General features: G+C 41.9%; 1 protein-coding gene across 1 annotated transcript; it reads right to left on the reverse strand.

Moving 5' to 3' along the window:
- Nucleotides 1–10,427: 10,427 nt before the first annotated feature.
- On the reverse strand, nt 10,428–26,240 carry CD200R1 (CD200 receptor 1). The gene is made up of 7 exons (XM_083735146.1): nt 25,938–26,240; nt 21,616–21,723; nt 20,524–20,832; nt 16,932–17,177; nt 13,957–14,068; nt 12,737–12,794; nt 10,428–11,758 (listed from the first exon to the last, which is right to left on the reverse strand). The coding sequence occupies exons 1-7, from the start codon at nt 26,098–26,100 to the stop codon at nt 11,672–11,674; spliced, it is 1,083 nt and encodes a 360-aa protein (XP_083591272.1). The 5' UTR covers nt 26,101–26,240; the 3' UTR covers nt 10,428–11,671.
- Between the last annotated feature and the right edge of the window lie 679 nt (nt 26,241–26,919).

Genomic DNA, 26,919 nt, shown 5'->3' on the forward strand with positions numbered 1-26,919 from the left:
TGTTGCACAGGTGGAAATCTGCTGATATGACAGACTTTCCCTTCCTTTCCTCTCCACCCCTGCAGACTCCCATGTGCCCCACAAAAAGCAAACACTCCTGGTGGTGGTGGGAGTTGCCTGGTGCCTGGATTGCTGAATTCAGGCAATTTGGCTGTAGGTCAGTGGCAGAGCAAGTATTTGGCATGCACAGGAGTCCAGGTGCAATCCCAGGCATTCTTGCTTTAAAAGGATCTCAGGTGGCAGAGCTCAAATGGCCTTTCTTATTAGGGCTTTTGTAACTTCTTATGCTTAGTTTCATTTTCTGTTGTTCGCTAGGTGAAAAACTGTATTACTTCTCAATCTGGTTCTCTAGTGCTTTCTTATCCCAAAATTAACTTTTCCATGGTTCTTAATTATTGCAAGGGCTGACAGGCAGATGTCATCATTGGTAATTGGCAGACGTTAAGAGGGTTAGAGTCACAGAATCATAGAGTTGGAAGGGACCATCATCTAGTCCAACAAGAGAGTTGTAGTCGTCCTGAAAAGCACTGGTGGACATGAGAGGCCTGCCTTAAGGGTGGTGACCCTTGCTTTGGAGAGGGCAAGAGAGTGAGGAACTACGTTAAAAGAAACTCTGTCTGGTCCAAGGTGCATCTGCAAAGGTTTTAGCAAGCTTGCTTTCTGATACCTCAGGCAGTTGAAAAAGAATGTTGTGTCTTCAGGTTGAAAAAGAAAGTTGTGTTCTTCTATCTCAAAATATGTAAAGGAGCCCAGAAAGTAAGAGGCAAACATGCAGTAGTCTTGTTCACATCTTGCACTGAACACAATTATAAGCTGTCTCTACCCATGTATGAACAGCTCAGCTATTGTGTACACTGGCACATGGACTGTACACTCATTGAAGGGACATGGGTGGCGCTGTGGTCTAAACCACTGAGCCTCTTGGGCTTGCCAATTGGAAGGTCAGTGGTTCAAATCCACTTGACGGGGTGAGCTCCCATTGCTCTGTCCCAGCTTCTGCCAATCTAGCAGTTCACTAGCCTATCAGTGCAAGTAGATAAATAGGTACCGCTGCGGTGGGAAAATAGTTGTTTAGTCATGCTTTAGTCATGCCACATGACTCAGAAAACTGTCTGTGGACAAACATTGGCTCCCTCGGCCTGCAAGCGAGATGAGCGCCGCACCTCATAGTCACCTTTGATTGGACTTAATCGTCCAGGGGTCCTTTGCCGTTACCTTTTACCTTACACTTGTTGAACATTACATGTGAATTACTGTATGAGTATACAGTATTTTGTACACAGATTATACGCTCATTGAATGCAATGTTTGAACATCCCTGTTTCAGTCAGGTATCTTACACCAACTGACAGGAAATGTAAGTCTAGGCCTCTTGTGCTTGAAACAGCTTAGGTAGAAGGGAGCCAATATTGCTCTTCCAGTGATACAGTTGTTCAAGATGCTGCAGCTACCAAAATGCTACTTTCTTAATAACCATTAAAAGCACAGGAGCCTTGTTCCTTTGTTTCATCTGGCCATCGTAGGGTGGTCAATGCCATCTAGTGGTCCTATCCAGCAAGTCAGAGCTCTTCATACTAGGACCAAAGATTCAGCTTTCAGCAAGACTGTGCAGTGTGAAAAGAACTTCCCATCTATGGAGTCCTGATATTTTTTAAAATAAGAAAAACAGTGCCGCTCAGTCTGCAAACCAAACTATATTTGTTTGGTTTTTAAAAAAATTGTTTAAGATGCAGTTTTTAACTTAACTGTGTGAGGAAAGAAAACCTTGTATATGAGGCAAAGACCAGAGAGCTCTGATTATAACCACCATATTTACAGCTACCTGACTGCAAACTAACCAATATTGTCCCTGGCAGGACATCTTGTTTTTGCCAGAGTGTTCCTGAGAAATGAAAAGAAGGCAATTTATGCATTTTATATAATATGCCTGCTTTTTTTTTTTTACCTAGCAGTCTCTAGTCTAACAAGCATTCCTATCCACAAGGACTTCCTCAAAGCTACATGACCAGAAATACTTATTATGGATTTGCTAGCTAAATGTTCACCAAATATGGTGGGTGGTCCAGATCCTTCACTTCCCCTACCCAACACCCCAGTCTTCCTTCCTTAGGAAGAATTTTCTGGTGCCTGAAGCTCAGTGTTACCTAGAGATGGAAACTCTCTATGCAACCTTTCATTTGAACAGTTAGATTATTGCCCATTAAATTCCACATCTGGGGTAGGATGCTAGGAACAGATGGGTTGTGCCAGAGGGGACTGCAAATCCTGTGCAGTGCTTAAGGTTGGAACATTTTAAAGCAGTCGCCACATAGAAGAAGGTTGCTTTCAGATTATTTGTTTTAAGAACATTTAGACTTATTTGTCTGAAGAAAGATTGAGTGTTATCTCGTAATTCCCAGGGCATTTTCCTTACACTTTAAAAAACATTTTATTCTTTTAGCCACTGACCACAACCACAACTGCACTAGACAGAACATGTACCCACGTGATACAATCCATACAGTAAACCCCAAAGGAACAAAGTCACAGGATATAATCTTCAGCAGAAAACTGTTCATAAACAATAAAAGCTTGTTTTGTAAAGCTGGCAAATGCATTTTATTTATTATATTTTTTTAAAAAATGAGTATGTAAACTGTTTATTTTTATATATATTTTGGTTATTTTTAGGTCAACTTGGGTTTAGCTTCTGACATTATTATTATTACTCCTGATACTTTTCTTATTGGAAAAAAAGTATTAATTGCAGGGGGTTGGATTAGATGACCCTGAGGGTTCCTTCCAACTCTAGAATTCTATCATTCTGGGGAAGTGGATTTGCTTCACAAAAGCGCCAAATAAGATTTAATTGTTCTGCTTGAATTTGCCATTATGTGATTGAATCCCATCTGGAAATGATGGCAGTCTGGATAGAATTGGTGCACCAGCCCTAATACTGTTTTAAACAATGAATGAGAATGCATAGCATTTTACTCTCATAGTACTGTTTTATCCCATGTTAATTGGATGCTCCTGGGTACAGCAATTGATGAGGAACAATAAGTCCCTTTCATGCTCTTTTCACCAAATATGCAGTTGCTAGGGGTTATAGCCAGAGGGCATAATAGAGGCAGGAGCATCGTCCTGTTACCTTCCCCACATGTTCAAGGAAGTGTTGCAGTAACTTTGGATTTTATCTGTCTGTCTAGCTAGCTAGCTATCCTACTACAGACTAACATGACTGTTCTAGAATGTGTGTTTCTAGGCAATGCTTGACTGGGATGTTTTCTTTCACGCAGGGGCGTACGAAGTGGGGTGGGGGGTGGGGGCGGGTTGACCCCGGTGCCACTCTGGGAGGGGTTGACAAGATGGCCCCTGCCTCCCCCCAGCTGTAGAGCGGCCGAGTCGCACGACGTCCATACGGGTTTCCACTCTCACGTGACACCCATGCTTGTGACTGTACGGGCTGCCGTACATGTGCACTCTGTACAGGATGTTGCACATGCGCAGTCCGTACGGACGCCGCATGTGTGTCACCAGGCAGTTCATCCTGCCCCGGGTGCCGGAGAGGGTTCCTCCGCCACTGTTTTCATGTTAGGCAAGACTCAATTGTGTCTGCTAAAAAGTGGCTTTAGGTTCGCCTGAAAATAAGTGGAATGAGATCCCACTCCATCCCACCTCGCTTCAAACGCAGATCCTGCAGCTTCTTTTGCTACTGCTAGCCCCTGTAATGTTTTCAGAACTGCCTGCCAGAATCACCACCAATGGTCTTTTAAGTAAATAGAGCAAACTTCCCCCTCCTCCCCGCAATAACACCAAATAAGCATGGAATTTCACAATGCCGTTCGTCCAGGCTCATTTCTGACCGAAATGGCCCTTTAAAGATAAATAAACCTTCTTCTGAAACTGCAAATTCCTTTCCTGAGAAATGCATCAGACACATATTACCTCAGTGTGTGCTCAGACACTATTAAAACAAATTACTCTATTTCAGTATAACTAAGGCTTATTCATTCACAAATAATGATGGGAAGGTGGGGAAAGTCCCTAAGGAGGGAGGGAAATAACTGGCCTGTTGTAAGTTGAGACATGAACTTATTTAACAGTGATTTATTTTTCTAATATCACAAAACAGGCCCCAGGAGAAGGTACAATAAATGGATCAATGCTGATCTCACTTTCAGGATATTTCCTAAGAAGAAGCAGTTGTGTTTATAAGCTGCTGATGGTAGAACAATATGTCCTTTTCCATAGTTCAGCAAATGCTTTCCTCATATGCCTTGCAAAATTCATGTAACTGAGGTGTAGCCAGTTTAGAATTGTGTTTTGTGTTTGAGCAATGTGAGACAAACATTTTAGATAACTGAACTGCGTGAGGCATAGATAAGGTGAGGACACAGGTGGCTGATAAGAGGTGCCTATAAATTGTTTTTCAGCCTGTCTCATTATTTGTAGCAATGCCTCTGAAACTCTAAATTAGTTTGCCCTTAAACCAAAGGTAATGTTTGTAAACATTTCCCTCTTTAATTCCATTTTCTGGGGTGGGGGGTGGGGACCACAAACTTGCATTTATCTTTTTTCAAAAGTTATTTGAGAAGTTAAAAAAAACCCCAATGCTTTCAATGTGAACTGGAAGAAGCTCTCTCATCATGATTGCATCAAGGAGCAATTCTGTCAAATACCCATTCCCATTCCAGAGGTCAATCCCAGCTTCTGCAAAACGGCCCGACACATGTATACGAACAGATGAGCCAGAACACATGAAGAGTCTGTTTTATTACCAGTCCTTGCACCACCAGCACTGACTGATGAAAGTAGATGGTTTACCTCAGATAACCTTATTTCTCCAGAACTACAATCCTTTGCTTTCATGTTATAAAAACCAAAAAACCAGCACAGGACAAATAACCTCAGGGGGAAAATCTGTGTGCGCCAGCCACCTGCAAACACTTTTAAAAGTACTAAATCCTGTCTATTGTCCTGCAGAAGGATTTGGACAACAAACTTGCTATGATTTCAGTCTTCTTGCAGATTAGTTTAAATTAGCGTGTTTGGGATGGAAATCTGTAGCAGGGCTGAGGAGGACCCTGGAGTCAATGAAACATTCACTGTTCTTGTGGTCATTTCATTTCATCCTTTGCCAGAAAACAGCAAATACAGACTGCTAACAATTACGAAGCAAGTGCATGAGAGACTCTAGGTGACCTGATGTTTGCAACCTTAATGAAATGAGTGAGACTGCTGAAAAGCAGAATGGGGGTGACCTCCTATCCTTCTCTCAGGTGGTGCCTGATTTTATCCTTGCAGTTCCTGATGTGCCAAATCAACGCTTGGGTGGGAGTCCTTAAAATAAAACCTATAAAATTATAAACAGCACATTTAACAGCCCCATGTGTTGCCTCCCCTCTGAGTCAGCTGAGTACTGTGGCGTTGGTCTAGCCATGCAAAATGGCGGCTCTTAGGGAAAAGACAACTGTAATTCCTTTGGTCCACTGAAAACTCTCTATCCTTCTTTCTGAGGATGTAACATGTAGCTCACAGACCAAACGCAGGCAGGGCATTCGCCCACCTAAATTCCCTCCTGTTACTCCACTCTGAAATAATCGCTCTTCATTTCCTGCCCTGAAATACTTGAGTTGCTTACCAATTTAAACAACGGCTGTGTTCAGCCGCAAAGAGGGCTGCTTTTCAGTGGGGAATGAAGTCATGCAGCAATTCCAGAGCAACAGGAGGGATCCTCCAGAATGAAGCACACCACCATATAAACATGAGGCAGGAATCTGGAATTCTCATATTGCTGTAAATTCAATTTATTCAAAAAAGCACATCCTCTGAGGTCTGCAGAGTATTATTTTTCGGTGTTGTTTTTGTTAAGAGGACTGCGTAGGAACTGGGTTGGCCTTTGCTAAAACTGCCATCAGGCAAACCAATCTGATCTTTATCAATACGAAGTGGGTGGGGGGAGGCCACAGATGCACATTTTTGCAATGTGGGGAACGCCAGACGACTTGTTTTAGGGCCACTTCACACATACATTTTAACCAGGCTTTTCTTATGTTCTTTTTGTTCTTATGTATAAACTTACATGTACCATATAGGCCCGAAAATAAGCCGCACTTTCCCCCCAAATTCCGACCGTGAAAAGTAAAAGTGCGGCTTATACAGTGGTACCTCAGGTTAAGTACTTAATTCGTTCTGGAGTTCCGTTCTTAACCTGAAACTGTTCTTAACCTGAAGCACCACTTTAGCTAATGAGGCCTCCCGTTGCCGCCGCGCCGCCGGAGCACGATTTCTGTTCTTATCCTGAAGCAAAGTTCTTAACCTGAAGCACTATTTCTGGGTTAGCAGAGTGTGTAACCTGAAGCATATGTAACCTGAGGTACCACTGTATTCGCAACCTTACAGTACGCAGCCAAGAGTGTGTGGCAAACAGTGCAATGAGCGCAGCAAAGCAGTGCCTGTTCCGCACGTAGTCCCCCGTCTTCTCCCCCAAGGCCAGGAAGGGAGAGAGAGGGGGGAAGGGGAAAGTGCAGCACGGCTCCCCCCTGCCCACAATGGAGCCAGGAGCAGCAAGGAATGGAACGGCTTATATTCAGGTATTTAAATCATTTTTTCTCTCCTTCCCTCCAATTTTAAAGGTGCGGCTTATATTCGGGCCAATACTGTACACTAAGTCAAAGAACAAACACTAGATTTTCTTCAGCTCAGATGTTGATTCTTGTCCAAAATATTGCCCATAACCCTATTTTTAATGTTTCAAGTATTCCATCAATACTTCCTCTAAATAAGGGGTTAGCAACTGGCAACACCTGTGTTGGCCATTTGATGGCAGAGTGTGGCCTCCAAAATCTATTATCAACAGCAAAACATTTTTTCACCATTGACTGCTCAGTTGTTTATATAGGATTTTATACCGGTGATTTATGATCCTTATTATATGCTGCCCTAGTAGGGAAGTCTAAAATGTATACAGTGGTACCTCAGGTTAAAGACGCTTCAGGTTACAGACTCCGCTAACCCAGAAGTAATACCTCGGGTTAAGAACTGTGCTTCAGGATGAGAACAGAAATCGTGCTCCGGCGGCAGGAGGAGGCCCCATTTGCTAAAGTGGTGCTTCAGGTTAAGAACAGTTTCAGGTTAAGAACAGACCTCTGGAATGAATTAAGTTCTTAACCTGAGGTACCACTGTATATCTAAAATCTTTTGAATAAATACATTTTCACATTTGCTTGCTTACTCAGTACTTGATGACTCTCAGATACATGTATGAACTGACTCCTTGGGAAAGTATAGTGCATGAGGCGATGTGAGGTATTATGAAAGTTTGGTCTGTGGTAAATTTGTGGTGGCTTAGGAAGTGCATACGCTGCATTATTGTATGCCTTCAGTGCTGGATGCAGGCATCTTTTGAAATGTGCTGTTGAAGTAGCATTTGCCACCTTGGTGTATGCTCACCCACAACATCATTGGTCAGGTGTGGATTCACCTTCCATTGCTGGCACCACCTACATCTGTTTTCAAAGCATCAGACTGTTGAATCAACCTGCAATGAACTTTTATTTTCAGAATGTGCTTTTCAGGGGCAACAGAAATATGCAGTGGGTGTAGATTGTGTGTGGACTACGTAGAAATAACAAGTATTCTGACTCCATTGATTCTAGAATAAAATGCTGTGTGTGTGTGTGTGTACACACAGCCTTGTGTGTGATTACGCACCCTTTGCTGTTCTGAATGTTTTGTTCCTATGAAAGGACTTTATGCATCCACAGAAGGGGATTTTGTCTCCATTTCTTTTTAACTAAGTAATATTTCCCTGCATATCTGGGGAATCCCATGAGCGTACAGAAACCCTCACATTGTCTGGAGGTGGCCCCATTTCATTGCTCTGCTGGTTGGCTATTAGATGGAACAAACAGACAAGGAAGGTAGAGCTGACATCTTCTCAAGTTCTCTTCACAGGTCTGCACCCATGGGTCTTGTCTCTGCCACAGACATCCTGTGTGACTTTAGGAAAACCACTCAGCATTTCTCTACTTCATTTCCCCTAATATGCAAAAAAACCAGACCTTGTTTCACGGCTCCACTACGATCACACTTCACTGGGGTATATATGGTCCAACAGGAGGCAATGGTGGCCTAGGCCTCAGGGAAAAATTCATGCATATTTTTTATTTGTTCTAAATTTACAGTTGCAGAAATATCAAATTAGATTGTACACATTCAGTAAAATGGATGGGATCAATATTATTATTATTATTAGTTGCATTTACATATCACTTTTTTCTCCAAAGAGCTCAAGGTGGCATGCATGGTTTTCCCCTCCTCAATTAATCCCCACAACAACCTTGCGAGGTAAGTTAGGCTGTGACTGGCACAAGCTTTATATGATATGAATGCTACAACAAAGCGCTTTATATGCATTATAACACTGTGAAACCAGATGGCACTGTGGAGTCCCGTGTTTTGCCAGCAGGATTTCCCTGTATGAAGTTTACAACGTGTTGAACTGAATTGCTTTTTTGATGTGTCTAGCCAAGGTCACCCAGTGAACTTCATGGCAGTGTGGGGATTTGAACTCTGGCTTCCCAGGTCCTACCCCAACACCCTAACCACTACACCACATTGGCTTATCAATGAAGGTTCAGTTCCTTGAGAATTATATAAAAAAGTTTCCAGACCTGTTAAGGGAAAGCAAGTGGAAGAGGCCTAAGGAACATTGTCCATTTTGGGGCAGGGGCTAGTCTAGACGCCATCTGAGCAGCCCTGCGATTTTAGGTTCTAATGCTGAGATTTGGTCAGAAGAGCGCTAATGGAACCATCAGGATTGGTGCAGGTTACCCTGATGGCCCTGGCAGAGCAGTAAATGACCATGGTTTGTTAAGGAGATGTCTGTCAATAGATGGGTGGTTATGGAAGGAAAGCCATTGGAAATCAGGGCTGAGCCTCCCCACATCCCAAAGCTGGGAGTTAATGTGAGAGAAGAACAGCCATTCCCTTCTCACAGCTGGAACTGGGAACACCCAGTGGCCTGTTTTGTTGTCTGTGGAAATCACAAAGACATCACAAGTCTCTGGCTACCTTTATTCCAAGGAAAGCATACCCAAAGTATGCACAGAGACCCCTGTTGCCATGTGCACAACAATGTTTTTCTCCCACAACATGACTGACCATGAGGTTGAAATGCTACCTAGTGACTCTTGACAAGGCAATATAAGGTCATTATGGATTACTTTTTTGTTGCTGCTGCTGTTAAAGCTACAGTCATATCAGGACCAAGATACATAGCATCCTTGGGCAGCAACCAAGGCTCACTCCTAATGTCTGCCCTGGGCCTCTGTGCTGGAGGCTGTATCTAGTTATCCTTTAAAATTTCCTATAATTCCCCCACGCCTAGTGTTGCTCTGGGTGGCTAGACACAGTGTCCCAGTGCAACTTAGACCTGCTACCACAGCTGGACAAGCCTCCTAAGGCCCACTGACAGAGGAGGGGGTTCATCAGAGGACCCCCTCAAGCCTGAACCCAGTCCTGATTCACATCCTTATTGCTCTAATTCAATTGGGTTCCTTTTCCTTCTTTTGATTACATTTGGATCCAGTTCTTACTTTAGAGCTCTCAGAGAATCAAGGAACATTGTTGCGTGCTCAGCTGATGAGTCTAAACAGCAGCAGAAGAAGAAGAGTTTGGATTTGATATCCCGCCTTTCACTCCCCTTCAGGAGTCTCAAAGCGGCTAACAATCTCCTTTCCCTTCCTCCCCCACAACAAACACTCTGTGAGGTGAGTGGGGCTGAGAGACTTCAAAGAAGTGTGACTGGCCCAAGGTCACCCAGCAGCTGCATGTGGAGGAGCGGAGACGCGAACCTGGTTCCCCAGATTAGGTGACTGCCGCTCTTAACCACTACACCACAATGGTCATTGTGGCAGCTGACCGATTGTACAGCAGAAAGTTGATCAATTCAATTGATAGTAGGTTATCAATGCCTGCTAGTCATGTTGGCTGTGTATTATCTCCTGTGTTGGAGGGGACATTTTTTTCAATACCAGTTGCTGAAGGGAAAGCACTATTGCACTTATGTCCTCCTTATAGGCTTCCTATAGAAATCTTTTTGGCTACAGTGAGAAACAGGATGCCATATAGATAGGCTTTTGCACAGTGCTCTTCTTCGGTTCCTATGCATAACCTAAGAAACCCCTTTCTGCTCTTGATCTGTGAAGAGCTATTTCTTCACTAATGGCAAAGTATAGACAACATACAGCCATTAACTTTTGAGAAGTTTAATAAGGCACTTTGTCACAGAGGGCTACAGGCACTTTTCTCTCACGGAATCAGAGAATTGTAGAGTTAGAAGGGACCACAATGGTCACCCAACCCCTGCATTGCAGGAATCTTTTCCCCACTGTGAGGCTCGAACCCAAATCCCCGAGATTAAGAGTCTGAGCCATCACTAGTTCTATTACTATTAGTTATTATGTTTTAATTCCACTCTTCCAAGGAGTTTGGGGCAACATGCCCATTCACAACAATTCTATTTGGTAGGTTAGCTCGCTCTCGAAGTCTGACTCAGTTGACAACACCATACCTGCTCTCTCCCTGTTAACTGACATGTAGAACATAATCCAGAGAACTTTAGGAAGAAGCTGTCCTTCTGCAGGATGCGGTCTTCCAGGACCATGTCTTACTTCCAGGTCTGTCAGTCAGAGAAAGATCAGTTATTTTCTTCCGTGGCACAATTCCTTGGAATGCTGGTTATATGGTCCTTAGAACCATAAAATTGTAGTCATCTAGTGCAACCCCCTGCATTGCAGGAATCTCAACACATGGTCCCCTTTTTAGAACAGTGCTCTTAAAGAGTGATTTGGCCCTGAGAGCCCTTTCCAGTTCAACCTGTACTTGTTGTTGTTTAGTCGTTTATTTGTGTCCGACTCTTCGTGACCCCCTGGACCAGAGCACGCCAGGCACTCCTGTCTTCCACTGCCTCCCGCAGTTTGGTCAAACTCATGCTGGTAGCTTCAAGAACACTATCCAGCCATCTCATCCTCTGTCGTCCCCTTCTCCTTGTGCCCTCCATCTTGCCCAACATCAGGGTCTTTTCCATGGAGTCTTCTCTTCTCATGAGGTGGCCAGAGTATTGGAGTCTCAGCTTCAGGATCTGTCCTTCCAGTGAGCACTCAGGTCTGATTTCCTTAAGAATGGATACGTTTGATCTTCTTAACCTGTACTTAATGCCCCATATTAAAGTGAATGGTCTGCTTGGATTAGGCAGAAAGATGGTGACAATTAATTAGAATCACCTCTTGTCATAGTTTTCGAAACAGCTTTCTGAATGCTTAGACTGGAAAAATGCAGTCAATCTGAGAAAAAGAAGATTCGTTATGATGCAGAGCAGAATATTTAAGGCCAGCAGCATTCTTGGAAGAATTCCACAGAGCCTGGAGAAAAGGTGCAAAATTGCTCAGCCTCTTTTACATACAGATAATTGACTCTGTTTTTTTTTTGACAAGTATGGGGCATTGGCAGAGAGAGACAACAAGCCGTTGGGTTTGTGGGAAGGATACAGAAAGCCAAAATGTACCCATGTCCATGGGAGGGTCACTGTAAGGTGTTAATGACCCCCCTGCCCATGTATTTTTCTCTTACACAGTTCAAGTCAGACACCATTTCATGTTGAAGAAAAGAGCTCTGGTGGGAAGTGTCATTCACTCTGTGGGAAGTCACCTGCTTTCTCATAGATCACATTTTCCACTTGTACGAAAATTGCATATGGCTCCAACTCACTCTCCTACAAAACAGAAGTGCATCCCTTTGAGAAGAAAACATGGCTTGTCACCTAAGTAAAACTCTGAAGCATTTTAAAACATGAGGGAAGTTGCCACAACCCCATGTTTCTTTCATCTCATGATATGCAGAAAAATGTTCTGACTTCCCCCCCCCCACTTGCACCACCCCAATAGAAATAATGAGAAAAGATTCCCCTTATACTGCAGAGTTTTTATTTTGTGAAATACACTGTGGGTGGCAATATTAAAGTTAATAAAGTATGGAATTATGATTAACAGTAGACTCAATTGTTTGGATATTTTCTGAACTGAAAAGTTCTTGACAGCTAGTAATAAATTCATGCTTGTGTTTCTGGGGCAATCCAGTCAGATCGTCAGAGTATTATTTATTCTTTCTTTCTTTCTTTCTTTCTTTCTTTCTTTCTTTCTTTCTTTCTTATGCCACATGATTTTCAAGAGTTATAGAAAAGTCATCGAAAACATTTTTACCATTAAGAAAACAAAATGTAATTTTGTAAAAAAAAAATCTTAAACTGCCCAGAGTATATAATCTATTGACCAAATGGAAGCTTTCCTCTCATTGCAGGCAGCCAGGGAGGGGATGGGGAGCAATTCTAATAGGGACCATACTGTGGTACTAACAACATCTGGGGCATACATGGGATCTCCCCTCCCAGAAGAGAAGTCTTCAGAAAAGAGAAGATTGGAAGGAAGGAAGGCGAGAATACACATAGATTGATGTATCCTCAGAATAAGTGGACACACGGTGAGGACTGCCCACAACAAGTGTGAGGTGGCTTCCAGGAAACATTTAATTTGTACTGAGTACTATGACTGTGCACTTCTGGTGGCTTTTGAGCATGATTGGCAACACAGCTAGCAGCCTGTATATGTCTATACCATATGGTAAAAGTATTGTGCCCTTTTTAACACCAAAAATTGGTTTCAGAGCAAATCTCTTATTATTTCCTTGGTCTTACCTGGATGCTTAGTCTTGACATTGTTTCAGGACTTTTGGTTGCAGCAACTTCTCTTTTTCTGGCATATGCAGGGAGGGGAGAGTATAATCAGATTCCTTCTTCCATATACCATGCAAAATGGGTTTGGATCAACATGTCATCTATAAGACCCTAGGATAATTTCAGATCTAGTGTACCCATTGAAATATCTTACAACTGATCCTAATACACATACACATTCCACTGCCAATATAGAGTATCACCACTACTTTGTTAGAAATAAAGGTAAAGGTAAAGGTACCCCTGCCCGTATGGGCCAGTCGTGACCGACTCTGGGGTTGCGTGCTCATCTCGCTTAAGAGGCCGGGAGCCAGCGCTGTCCGAAGACACTTCCGGGTCACGTGGCCAGCGTAACGAAGCTGCTCTGGCGAGCCAGCACCAGCGCAGCACACGGAAATGCCGTTTACCTTCCCGCTATAAAGCGGTACCTATTTATCTACTTGCACTTAGGGGTGCTTTCGAACTGCTAGGTGGGCAGGAGCTGGGACCGAACGGCGGGAGCTCACCCCGCTGCGGGGATTCGAACCGCCGACCATATGATCGGCAAGTCCTAGGCACTGAGGTTTTACCCACAGCGCCACCTGCGTCCCACTTGTTAGAAATAGGGACTGACTAATCTGTCAATTAACATTTGTCTCAGTTTCCCATGCTTTTCAATTTTCAGTTCATTATAGCATTTTCCACATCGGCTTGCAAATTTTTTTTTTAAAAAAACAGTCTGCATGAGAATTTGCACACATTTTTAAGGTAATTTTGCAAACAATTTCTCCCAGCCAAATGAATTTTCCTTATTATTTTCACAAATATATGCAATTTTGTATGCATGTTTTGGTTGGAGAACAGACTGAAAAAATCAGAGAAGTGTGAATTTTTAAGGATGGCTGCATTTTGGTTGACAAATTGGTTTGGGAAGTGCAAATTAAGTTGGTTCATGTTGAAATTCAAAGAACTAAATAGATTTCTCCCCAACCTAGTCACAACTACTTTTCTTGGTTTTCTTGCCTCTGTAAGGTCTTCCTACATTCTATCCTATGAACCACCTTCTAGTCCCAGAGGCAGAAAGCTGTATAAATAACGCCTTGCTTTTTTTCTGTAGTAAGTTGAATTTATGGTCATTGTGGCAGCTGACCGATTGTACAGAGCTATAGAACTGGCTTATATTAGGACTTTGGCATACATACCTTCTATAGAGGAGGTAGATGAAAACTGAAAGCAGGAGAATTCCCAAGACACCAGCAAGGCTGGAAAATAGAATGGTGATTGTTACATCTTCCTTTTTTTTACTTTCTTCACCTGGAAATATGCAAGGTGCAAGAAATGCCAGTTAGGAGACATGGGTGTAATGGATGGAATAAATAGATCAGTCAACAAAAGATAACAGTTGCAGATTAGAATTTGTATGTACCCCCTGAAGCTCAGGCCCAAACAACAAGGTATTTAACTAGTTTTGAAATTATGCTAAAGCAAAACTCAGTATTTGATAAGGGCTTAAAGGTAAAGGACCCCTGACCATTAGGTCCTGTCGTGACCGACTCTGGGGTTGCATTGGTCATCTCGCTTCATTGGCTGAGGGAGCCGGAGTACAGCTTCCAGGTCATGTAGCCAGCATGACTAAGCCACTGGCGAACCAGAGCAGCGCACGGAAACGCTGTTTACCTTCCTGTCACAGCAGTACCTATTTATCTACTTGCACTTTGAGGTGCTTTCGAACTGCTAGGTTGGCAGGAGCTGGGACTGAAGAACGGGAGCTCACCCTGTCATGGAGATTCAAACCGCCGACCTTCTGATCAGCAAGTCCTAGGCTCTGTGGTTTAACCCACAGCGCCACCCGCATCCCCTGATAAGGGCTTACTCTCCAGTATATATAGGATTCTTTTGGAAACCTCACTGGGTTCCACAGATAGCTTAAGACAACCATGGGAAAGTGACCTAGGCAAGACAATTGATTTAGAAACATGGCAAGCCTGTGGAACAAACCCCCATTTCAAACCCCATCAGTGCACATTTGGGAGAATGCATATAAGCATATCCACAGGATATACCTACCCTTGCAATGCCCTGAGTTAAACTTGCCATATGCCCAGAATTTCCCGGACAATGTTTTGGCCTCTGGAAGCAGTCTTTGGGTGGAAATCGCTGGAATCCATGGCACTCCATGTCAGAAGTTTAGATTTTGACAACAACTTGGGGGGGGGGGGGGAGCTCAACAACTTTGGGCAAAAAAAAAAAAGCTCAACATCTTTGCCCAAAAAAGCTCTTTATAAAGAGCTACTTTGATTCCTGTTTGCATCAGCCAGACTCATGGTGGCCAAAGGCATCCTCAGGTGACTTGCAAGTCTATTGGCACCTCCAGATCATTGCTTTAATGGAAAAACTTAACAAAATATACCCAAACCCTACACCATCTGAAAACAAAGGACAACTTTTCTAAAGTTTGGCATCCATTAACTGAATGCATTCAAGTTAAGAAACATGATTGTCAGCCACCCTCTTCTTATGAATTCCTATGAAAAGCATTCTTGGATAGATGTTTATGAAGGACAATTGCCCGGAATTATAATACTGTTTTTGGAATACTGCTGCAGGGGTGTAGAATCAGATAATGTTGAATTCTGACTCCCATCAGCTCCAGGCAAACATGTGAAAGGCCTAAGTTTCCCACCACTGTTGTGAACCGTGCAGCTTTTTCATTTAGGCACTATCAGTTTCCAGCAGAATATTTACCTTCATGGCAGTGCTTTGGGATTGATTTCCAATGGATATGGAGAACATTAGAAAATCTCTGCAAGCAATAGCACTTGGCAACAGTCCAACACGAGCATATTAAATAAGTATTATTATTATTATTATTATTATTCGTCACCCATCTGACCAGGTTGCCCCAGCCATTCTAGGCAGCTCTCAACAAAATATAAAATGTCCATTGATGACCTAAACTGTTCCATGCAGAATTTTCCATGGGAATAATTCCAAAAGGCTGCCTCTGAAGGAAAACATTACACCAGACCTGGCCCTTAGACAGAAAAGGAACTACAATCATTTGGGGAATTTTTTCTACTTTTTAGTAATATTACAGGCCAAAATGTGAGCCCTAAACCCAAGATCCCTGGAACACACCACCAGAAGAAGGATATTAGTGGATATTAGTAAATTGATTTTTATTTCATTTTATTTTTATCCCATTTTTCTAGACAAAAATGCATCCAGAGTGGCATACAGTAAGAACACTGATAAAAAATACTGAAAAGGAACATTATGAATTGCCTTTTGAGATTAAAAAAAATTGCACTCAAAATGTTATAAAGAAAAATAATAAATTTAAAATATTTTTTTAAAGTTCCCTGGGAAAGTAATAATCTCTAATGAAAAATGGGGAACTTTAAAAACTCTTTTGGCCCAATTAAGGGAATCTTCTTGGAAATTCTTACATAAGTGGTATCTTTCCTCCTTGGCTGAAAAGCTGATGTGTCAGATTCATGCAACCAAAGGGAATTCCATCCTCCATCTGTTCTATAATGTGTGACACCCATTTTGGATTTTATAAGTGTCAAGCAGATTTTGTTTATAACCCCCTAAGATCTCATGTTAATATGTGGAAAGATTTTTGGGAGTGAAATGTAAGAATTGGAATTGATAGTTTTAATAAAAGTGGTTGATGTATTGAGTTATATTATCTTATGTGCAAAGTGAAAAATTAAAATTGATAAAAATACAGAAAGACAAAGGAAAAAAGGAAGGTGGGGGAGGTACTTTGTATCCCATACCTTACCTGTACCTTTGTTTAGTAATTTGCTACTGGTTTGTGTCCTGTGTTTCGTTTTGGTTCCCATTACAAAAATATTCAATTAAAAATGTGTGTGTGTGTGTGTGTGTGTGTGTGTGTTTGTGTGTGTCTAAACAATAAAACAGGGTAAATTACAAGTTGAATCTAGATCAGTGGCACATAAATGGGAGATATAACCTGGAAAATGCAGCAGAACATCAAACCACCCAGTCATCAAGATTTCATATAAGTTGCAAACATGGAAGAAAAGAGAAGTCCTAATTGACAAAAGAATAGGTGTGAAAAGGGGGTGATCCTGAGATCTCTCGGGAAAACGTATCAGAGAGTGGAAACCACAAATTAACACACAGAGAAAAAGATTCTTAAGGTTACCTAATGAGATACTGTGGGACTCCTTCCATGCAGGATGGGAGACAAAGCAAGTTATTTTGCTCCCCTCAGAGTTGTTGACCTTGTATACACTGGTGACGGTCCGTGTGCCATTAAGCAAATTTTCACTCTTGGTGTTGTACTCTCCTCCTGGGGACCATGAGATCTGTGCAGCTGGTTTCCCTGCAACTGCCTTGCAAATGGCAGTTCCATTGATGTCGTCATGAATCAGGGACGCCTCAGGAGGTACTGGAGGGAACAAATAAATGAGGCGAAGGGTCAGTTAAATTTATCAAAGTGGTGGGATGAGGCCTACTCTAGATTAGAAGCGGCAAATGGAGAGTGCTTGGGCGGCTGTGGGCAGCATTAACTCAGTGTAAAGCTGTCAGGAACAGCATTTGAGTAGTGGGGGTGCCTTGATCCCACAGTGAGCAGGGCCAGACCCATCCACACATACAACCACACACACTTAACACAAGCAGCTGATAGCTGTATCTCATGCCCATCCTGTACTGTGGCCCCAGAAGATGGGCGTTTTCCGCTGCAGCACGTTGGAGGGCATCTGGTTCCCCACCCCTGGCATAAAACGATGGACATAAAAGGTAGCAGAGATGCCTAGTCCAGACCCTCCAAGTGTCCCTATTTTCCAGGGACAGTCCTGGATTTACAGAAGCCATCCTGGTTGCTGATTTGATCCTGGAATGTCCCACTTTTCATTAGGGTGGTTCTATTTTCACTGGAGAAATGTTGGAGGGTATGGAGTTATCTGCCTCCCGAGCCATCTAAAGGCAGCCCTCTATAGGAACGTTTTTTAAAAAAATGTTTAATGTATTGTTGTTGTTGTTCAGACTCTTCGTGACACCATGGACCAGAGCACACCAGGCACTCCTGTCTTCCACTGCCTCCCACAGTTCGGTCAAACACATGCTGGTAGCTTCGAGAACACTGTCCAGCCATCTCGTCTTCTGTCGTCCCCTTCTCATAGTGCCATCAATCTTCCCCAACATCAGGGTCTTTTCCAGGGAGTCTTCTCTTTTCATGAGGTGGCCAAAGTATTGGAGCCTCAGCTTCTGTCCTTCCAGTGAGCACTCAGGGCTAATTTCCTTCAGAATGGATAGGTTTGATCTTCTTGCAGTCCATGTTTTTACATATGTTGGAAGCTGCCCAGAGTGGCTAGGGCAACCCAGTTAGGTGGGTGGGGTATAAATAATAAAATTAATAGGACGTCCCTGCTTTCATCAGAGAAATGTTGGAGGGTATGATATTCTATTGGTATCTTAGGTTGCACCAAAATACACATTTGAGGAAGAAATAAGTCCCTTACGAAACCTGATGAGTAAACATATTCCTATACATGCTGTCAGGAATTGCTGACCACTATGCCATGTAATGAGCAGAGTCACTACAGCAGGAAGAACTCGTGGTCTGACTCAGCGTGGCTGGCCACTGACTCATCCAGGGCATGATTAGGTCTCATCTGCACTAGGCATTGAAAGCTGTAGCATACCACTTTGAACAGCTTCCACTGAAGAATCCTGGAAACTGTAACTTGTTAGGAGTCCCCTCTTCCCCTCGTCCCCAGTCTGACTTAAAAATCAACCTCTCTTCCCAGCACAGAAGTGCACATCGTCACAGACTTCAAGTTGCAGGCATCCAGGGAGCAGCCCCTGAGCCCTGCAGACCAGACCAGAGAGCAGACTGTACTGTGGTGCAAATTTGTGTAGCCAAAACAAAGAACAAAAAACCTAAAACAGAATAAAATGCATTACACAGTTAAAATAATTATTAAAACCAGGCATTCTGTCAGATAAGAGTTTGCTCCTCTGAAGAATTTGACATCATTCCTACAAACTTTTCTCTATAAAATTGCCACTCCAAAGGCAAAACAAGCCACTTTTTCAGAAGTGTAGAGGGATCTGTCCTCTAATAAAAAGTTAGTCAGATACCCAATCGATCTCTAAACTGAGAAATTTAAATACAGTATCTGAACAAGGCTTAAGTCCTCATAGACTGGGCAAACCAGTGGGCAAATCTCCAGGTACATTTCCTCCAAACTCTCTCTTCATAAGGAATCCTACAACAGCATCCTTCAACAATGGCAGAGTGCACAGACTGGAACTATAGAGCTGTAAAGGTTTTCCTCCATTTGACATTTGTGATGCTGGTTACATAGTGAGCATGAGGAGTCTGAATGGGTAGTTTGGACAGACAGGCAGAAGTGCGATAAGCACAAAACCATGTTTTATAATATGAGATTTCTTGTGGCAGGATGCCATCTCAAGGTCTATGGAGCTCAGAACTAGTGTAGACTACAGTTCTCATCATGCTGTTTTTAGAGACTGCTTGGAGAGTTGGAGGGAGCCTGAGTTTCATGAAGCTGAGCAGTCAGGTGTGTGAAGAGGGGACTCACTTGAGGCATATGGCTTTTAAAGCACTATAATGCATGTTTTCTCTGGATTTTCCTGCAGAGTTCCACATGGTGTCAACGTTATTCTGCCGGTATTCTGGAATAATGCAGACACCATGCCAATTTTTCTTCTGCTGCAGAATATCAGGTATTTGAAGAAAGATCCTGTGTGATCTCCCTATGTGTTCAATGGTGTGGAATGTGTAGAGTGACCTTCCACTGTATGATGTGACAGGGGTGAGATTGGCCTGAGTGATGCCTGTTTCACACCCCTTCTGCCTCACTTCAATCTGATAGGAGAGAGCTAGCGGATATTTGAAGAGAGCAAGAAAGGCAGATAGTACTGAAGGAAGCTCTGGGGTTAGTTGTAGTGGCCAGGGATATCATGGAGAAAGTAAGGGTCATACTTTCATAGAGAAAACAAAGACTTCTGGAATACCAAGGGTGAAATGTTAATGAAAACACACACACACACACACACAGAGAGAGAGAGAGAGAGAGAGAGAGAGAGAGAGAGAGAGAGAGAGAGGAATTTTGCTGGTTGGATACCAAAACAGGGAAGGGAGATTTTGTGACATTTTAGGAGCAGTAGTTCCCTCAGAACACATCCTGCCAATGGTGTGGATAACAAAATGCAGTCTCACTCACCACAAATTCACATTTTCTGCACAGTATATTGCTATATTCAACCTTCCTTTCCCAAGCTCTATTCCCTCCCTCCCATTTCACTTTTGTACACCCTTGTCAGCCTTTTCAAACTTGTGTACTTCAGCATTTTGAAACTGGTATTTATATTCATGTTTGGTCATGCTGAGAAGAAAGCAGAGAAGAGGCACTGAAAATGCAGATTGAAACAGAAGAAGCTTTAAGTCCTATGTCTGAAAAGACTATGTCATTTCTATGTTCTTTGTTCACAACTAAAAAATATTAATAAACGTGTAGTAGTTGTAACAGCAGCTGTAGAAGGAAGAGCAGAAGTAGAAATAATTTGTTTTTAATCCAATTTTCTAGGTTATTTTTTATTGCATACATTTTTTTTATCACTGTTGTGCTTAAATATTACTGCAAAATGCTTTCAGTGGTTGCCAGTAGCTTAAAAGTAGCTTTAAATGTTTGGATTCAATAAAATAGATGTAGCAGTCGCATATTATGATTTATAGGTAAGGAAAAGAACATGGAGTTTCTTACCTAATATGGTTAGATTATGTTCATGGCTGAATGTTCCATCAGCAGTTGCTGTAGAACATTTATATATTCCTTCACTGGATATTTGTGCTGACTTTATTTGAAGGGTGGAGTCCTTGTCTGGTCTAGATAACCAACACATGCTATCCTCACTGCAGTTTCCCCCTGTTTGATTTCTATCACTGATGTATGATAAATAGCAAACTGTTCCATTCTTTAAGTTGGCATTCCAAGATACCATTATCATAGGTCTCTGATGGGGACAGGTAAGTATAACTTCAGTGCCAACCACTGCATCCGTTTTTGATTTGCCTGGAAGGATATATATAAAAAAGTACCATCAGTAGGTTTTCCTAGCTGGATCTGAGGACTACATTTGAGACCAAGCTGTTTTTTTAATCCTCAAATACTCCTTAATAAAATCCAAAAGGAATCACAAAAACACGGTTTCCCAATGTGTTAGAAAGAAACTACCATGGAAGGTTGTTAAACACACTGATGCGGTGTAACCCTTGTATTAAAATATACAATAAGGTAACTTAACAGCAGAGATATGTATCATGAGAGTTATACCCTCTGATACGTCTGGTCATTGTTTCACTGTAATTTTGTTGCTGTAATCTGCAGAAAGTGGTAAACGTATCAAACGCAAGGAGAATTATTTTGAAACTGGAATAAAATGCTGGGAATTATGAACCGAACAAATTCGCTCTGAATTTTTAATTTCATTTATTTCAAACATCTGTTTCCAGCTTTTCTGCAACCCAATTTATTTTATGTTATTATTTATTACATTTTCATACTGCCCTTCAGTCAAATATCAATAAGTTTGCAATATAAAAACATAAGAGACTGCCCAGGCACTCACCAAACATTAAAAAAAAATTAAACAAAATCAAATATTGGTAAAATTCTTTTCTAAATCCACCCTATAGGTGTAGCGTAGTGTAGTGTGTTCACATACTAGATATAGCTCTCTCTCCTTTTAAATCAAGCTTAGTCATTAATCTCTCCGGGCCTTAACAACTAAACTTATGTAAAATAGCATTGTTATCTGCTCTACTATAATTAATAAATACAGGTGTGCAATGTTACCTTCTGCCAGCTGAGGTTTAATATTGTCCACCATCATTGCTGTGACTGATCTGTTGGCATGATGCTGTTCAGACTTATTTTGAATGGACCCTCTTGCTGGGAATGATCCTAAAAACAGTCATAAGACAAAACCATAAAAGGACCATGGCATATAATTGTTGTGGTTGTTGTTATTGTTGATGTTATAAATAAATACAGTCCATGTAAATACTCTAGAAACCGAGGGAAAGATTAGACCGGTGAATAAGACACCAACACATGTTAACTAGGCACATAGCTCAGATTTATTAGTATAATGACCATATAAATTTATCCACAAGAGAAGACTCAATCGTTGGAGAGGCTGCCAAAATCATTCAAGATCTTCTTTTGGAAATGGATACATGCACTGTAATTTTCACATTTCACTGGAATGCACAATTAGGTGTGCATGTTTAGTGGTTTGGGGCCAGTGTGTGCAGTCTCTGGGTGGTTATCCAGGGTTTGTTGAACTACATCTCCCATCATCCCCTGCCATTGGACATGCTGGGGCTGGGGCTGATTGGCACTGGGTTTCAAGAACATCTGGAGGACCACAGGTTCCCCAGTCTTGGTGTAGTGGTTCCGAGTGCTAGAACAGGACTTGGGTGACTCGGGTTTAACTCTCCACGCAGTTGAGAAGCTTACCTTGGGCCAATCATCTTTAATGTACATCACAAGCTTGTTGTAAGACTAAAATGGGTGTGGGAGAATAATGAGTGCCTTCTAGAGAAACCATTAACATGAATGTTGAACCAGAGTTTTTAGAAAGCAATTTGAGGGATGAACCAATTCATACTATAAGCAAACGTAACTGCTGTCTGGTGGACCTTTGTTTACTGAAAATACCACCTAGGCAGAAGGCCTTAGGAACAGAGAATCAGGAAAAATTCTCCATAACACAGAATGGGAAGTTGTGTGGGGCCTGGACACAGTGGTGAGATGGATAAGGGAAAACAAGCTGAGCTTGAATCCAATAAATTTGGAGGCACTGTGGGTGAATGGTTCCCACACCTGAGGAAAATGGTCAATTGCCTGACCTGGGCAGGGCTACATTCCTCCTGAAGGAGGAGATAGCCAGCCTGGAAGTACTTCTAGATGTAGCTTTGTCACTAGAGGTCCAGGTAGCCTTGGTGGCTAGAAGTGCTTTTTACCTGCTGTTCCTGGTGCAATAGCTTTGGCCATTCCTGGACTGGGAGAGCTTGGCCACAATAATTCAGACACTGATTGCTTCAAGACTGGATTACTGCAATGCACTCTATGTGGGGCCTCCCTTGCACTTGACCCAAACAGTGCAGTTAGTGCAGTTAATGCTGCAGCACAGTGGCTGACAAGAACAAGACCCTGTCTGCATATAATAACACCACTGCTCAGAGATCTGTGCTAGTTGCCCATTTGCTACTGGGTCAAGTTCAAGGTGTTACTATTGGTATATAATGGCATGGAAGCAGTTATTTGCAGGATTGCCTCACCCCATATGTGCTCACTGAACCACTTCAATCTGCAGATTTGACACTGTTATAAGTGTTGTACAGTATTCATTTTACAGTTGTAAGCAATCGATCCTTTAGTATGGCAGCACCTACACTTTGGAACTCCCTGCCTGTTGGCATTTAGGCAGGCACCTTTGTGATACACCTTTGGCACCGGCTTGAAATATCTTTGTTTAGGCAAGTCCATCCATTAATAACAACAACAACAACAACAACAACAACAACAACAATTTTATTCATACTCCACCCATCTGGCTGGATTTCCCCAGCCACTCTGAGCAGCTTCCAGCACACAGAAAAACAAATTAAAACATACATGTTGACACATTTTAATTTTTTAGTGTTACTTTTAATTACCTTTCAAATATTTTAATGGCTAGTTTAAAACTGTTTTTATTGATAATCTTAACATTTATTGCAAACTACTTAGAGGTTTTACTATGTATGTAGATTTTGTAAAATAAAATAGTTGTGGGACAAGTGCTTAATGGGACCAAATGCATATCTGAACCACCCTGTAGGGATGACTCTCTTTGGAAGGTGATTTGGAGCAAGGAACTGTGGGTAGAGTAAGGGTTAAGAACCTACTGGATCACCATTTCCAGTTGCCCTCTCCCAAAGTTGCTTTTCGTGTAACAACAAAACGACCTTCTGCTTTATCATTACATGTGTTTGTTTATAATACAGTTTGACCTACTAATTCCAGTCAATACAGTGGTACCTCAGGTTAAATACTTAATTCGTTCCGGAGGTCCATTCTTAACCTGAAACTGTTCTTAACCTGAAGTGCCACTTTAGCTAATGGGGCCTCCCGCTGCTGCTGCTGCTCCGCCGGAGCACGATTTCTGTTCTCATCCTGAAGCAAAGTTCTTAACCTGAAGCACTATTTCTGGGTTAGCGGAGTCTGTAACCTGAAGCGTATGTAACCCGAGGTACCACTGTATGTTAAAAGGATAAAGCACAGTTTTGTTACTTGAGGAATGGAAAGACCTCTGCCCAAAGGACCATTTTAGTCCACCTCTGAAAACTAAGGGTTGATACACACAAATTATATTTACTGGGGATTTTTATGACTGTTTTGACACGTGCCAAAATTACAGCTTATTCTCTTTTTGCAATAGACTTTTCAGCAGTTTTCCAAAATGTGCTGACAGGCCACCATCTCAACACCATGGAGACAATGCCTTTTTCAGTAAACCTTCACTGAACTTTGGCCTACCGTCTTCTCCGACTATTGTGGTCAGTAGGAATCTATTTATTCTCCATTGCAGATGGCCGAAGAGGGTGGAAGAAAGAGGTTTCCTCAAGTAAAACTTTAAATTGTTCTGCCATCATGCAATCCATAATTTATCTTTAAGTTATTATTTATAAATGACACTTTTTAGTTTATTTTCATTTGTAATATTTTACTTCCTGATTTTTAGAGGATATTTTGTTCAGTTGCTCACTGTAAATTTTCCTTGCACTTCTCTAGCTGATTTTTATGCATAATGTTTATGTTGATATTAGAGGAGGCTGTTCAGTTGTTAATTACCTTTTTTAGAATGTTGTATTTGCTGTTTATTTGAGATGTTTTAACCTATGTTTTAATGTGTTTAAATATAAGCAGCATATAAATGGTAATAATAATAATAATAATCATAATAATAATAATAAAATTAACAGGAGGGATAGAAACTGTTCTAATTGTTAGATTGTCCCTGCACAAAACTGGTGTTTTGGATACAGGTCTGATCACTATTTTAGTGAAGTCAATCTACCTGCACCCAACCAACCCTTGACAATTCCGTCTTCTGCTTTCCTTCACCAGAGGAGAAGTATTCAGAAGTATTCAGATTTCACATAGTGGTCTTCCAAACACCAGACCAGCCTTCCTACAGCCCTGAAGATGTATGGGCTGGAACTGATGCTTTTCAACAGGTGTGATAGACAGAATCCCAAGAGAGTTCAAAAAGAGAGACATTATAGCTTTGTTTATAAAGTGAGCATATTTGCATAATTAAATTCAGACATATACTCTGCTAAAGCAGAGCAGGGGAAACTGCCGCCTTCTAAATGCTGTTGAGCTCCAACTCCCAGCCAGCCTCAGCCAGGAGAGCTAATGGTCTGAGATGATGGGACCTGAAGGAACGTCTCCACCTCCATCATTCTGCCCGGACACTGAGGTCCAGTGCCGAGGGCCTTCTGGCGGTTCCCTCACTGCGAGAAGCCAAGTTACAGGGAACCAGGCAGAGGGCCTTCTCGGTAGTGGCACCCGCGCTGTGGGACGCCCTTCCACCAGATATCAAAAAGAAAAATAACTACCAAACATTTAGAAGACATCTGAAGGCAGCCCTGTTTAGGGAAGCTTTTAATGTTTAGTAGGTTATTGTATTTTAGTGTTTTGTTGGAAGCCACCCAGAGTGGCTGGGGAAACCCAGCCAGATGGGCGGGTTATAAATAAATAAATAAATAAATAAATAAATAAATAAATAAATAAATAAAATTATTATTATTATTATTATCCTGCAATATCTGGAGGTCCACAAGTCTCCCATCCCTATGCTAAATAATACTGTGATAGGAATTTATACTCAGGCCAACTCCCAGCTTATTCGAAGTAGGTTTTTCTTCCTCTTTCAAAATATTTGGCTTGATAAATGTATGCCGCTATTTGCCCTTTAGGTCTAAATATTATAAGTAGATGATAACGATCCGGTCCATGCTGCCTGTTCCCTAGCTGCTTTGCTACATATCCTTTAATGTGGGTGAAACTGAAAGGCAAAGACTTTATAAGAAAAGGCAACACCTTCAGTGAAAAGTAAGACTTACCAATTGTTGCCATCACCACTGTGACAGTGAGCAGGGCACAGGCACTCCAGTTCTTCAGAACAAAATTAATTCCACATTTGGCTTCCATGGTGAATGCAGTTATATCACCACGACATCCCTTCTGATGTCTGTTTAACCACCAATACAGCGAGCATCTTTTCATGCAAACACTTCATCTCAGCGAGCATCTCTGCTCCACTTTCTACATCCCTAGGTTCTACAGCAACTCTGTGTGCTCCAGACTGATTAGCTCCTTCGGGTTGGAGTGGTTCTTCCTTCTGCCTTGCCACTTGTACAGGGTTTCCTGTGGTTACTTGTCAAAAAACCAAACACAGAAGAAGCAGATGAAGTCACTTTCCTCAGTGGTGGTTATCGGAACAGGACTGCTCTCTTTGGGAAGATGAGTCCCCACTGTAAAACTCAAGAAAATAAAAACAGGGTTGTTCCATCAAGCTTCCGTGTCAGAGGAAATTTCATTTGAGGTGAATGATACTTAAAAAATAATGCCAAACCATTTCACGGAAGAAAATTCAACTGCATTATGATTTAGCAGCTTCCACTATTTACACTTTCTACATTCTCACGCATCAAAAAATTATATTGTAGTTTCCACCACAAAAAGGTGATATTTCTTTTGCTGTCAGGTTCTCCGGTACTTGCTGCTGGTAGGGTTGATGAGCACTAATGGGGCATTCATACAAGTACATATATGGGAACAAATTATGGAGCTAATTTGAGGGGTGGGTTCCTCCGTTCACATTTTAGTGGGTGTTCAAGGTTCAAAACTTGCCCACAGAGAGAAAAACAGCATTTTCACTTCAGATGAAATGACTCAAGATTCTGTAGAAATCCCAGGTTTATTTTAAAGTTAATACACAGCATTTGCTTCAGCATGACAGAATAAGATTCATATGATAAGCTGTAGATTTCACATGATGAGATTTCCCTTGATCCTTTGAGTCTTAATGAGTCTCATCCCCAG

The sequence above is a fragment of the Podarcis gaigeae genome, assembly GCF_964106915.1.
Source record: "Podarcis gaigeae genome assembly, chromosome: 4".
Taxonomy (NCBI): Eukaryota; Metazoa; Chordata; class Lepidosauria; order Squamata; family Lacertidae; genus Podarcis; species Podarcis gaigeae.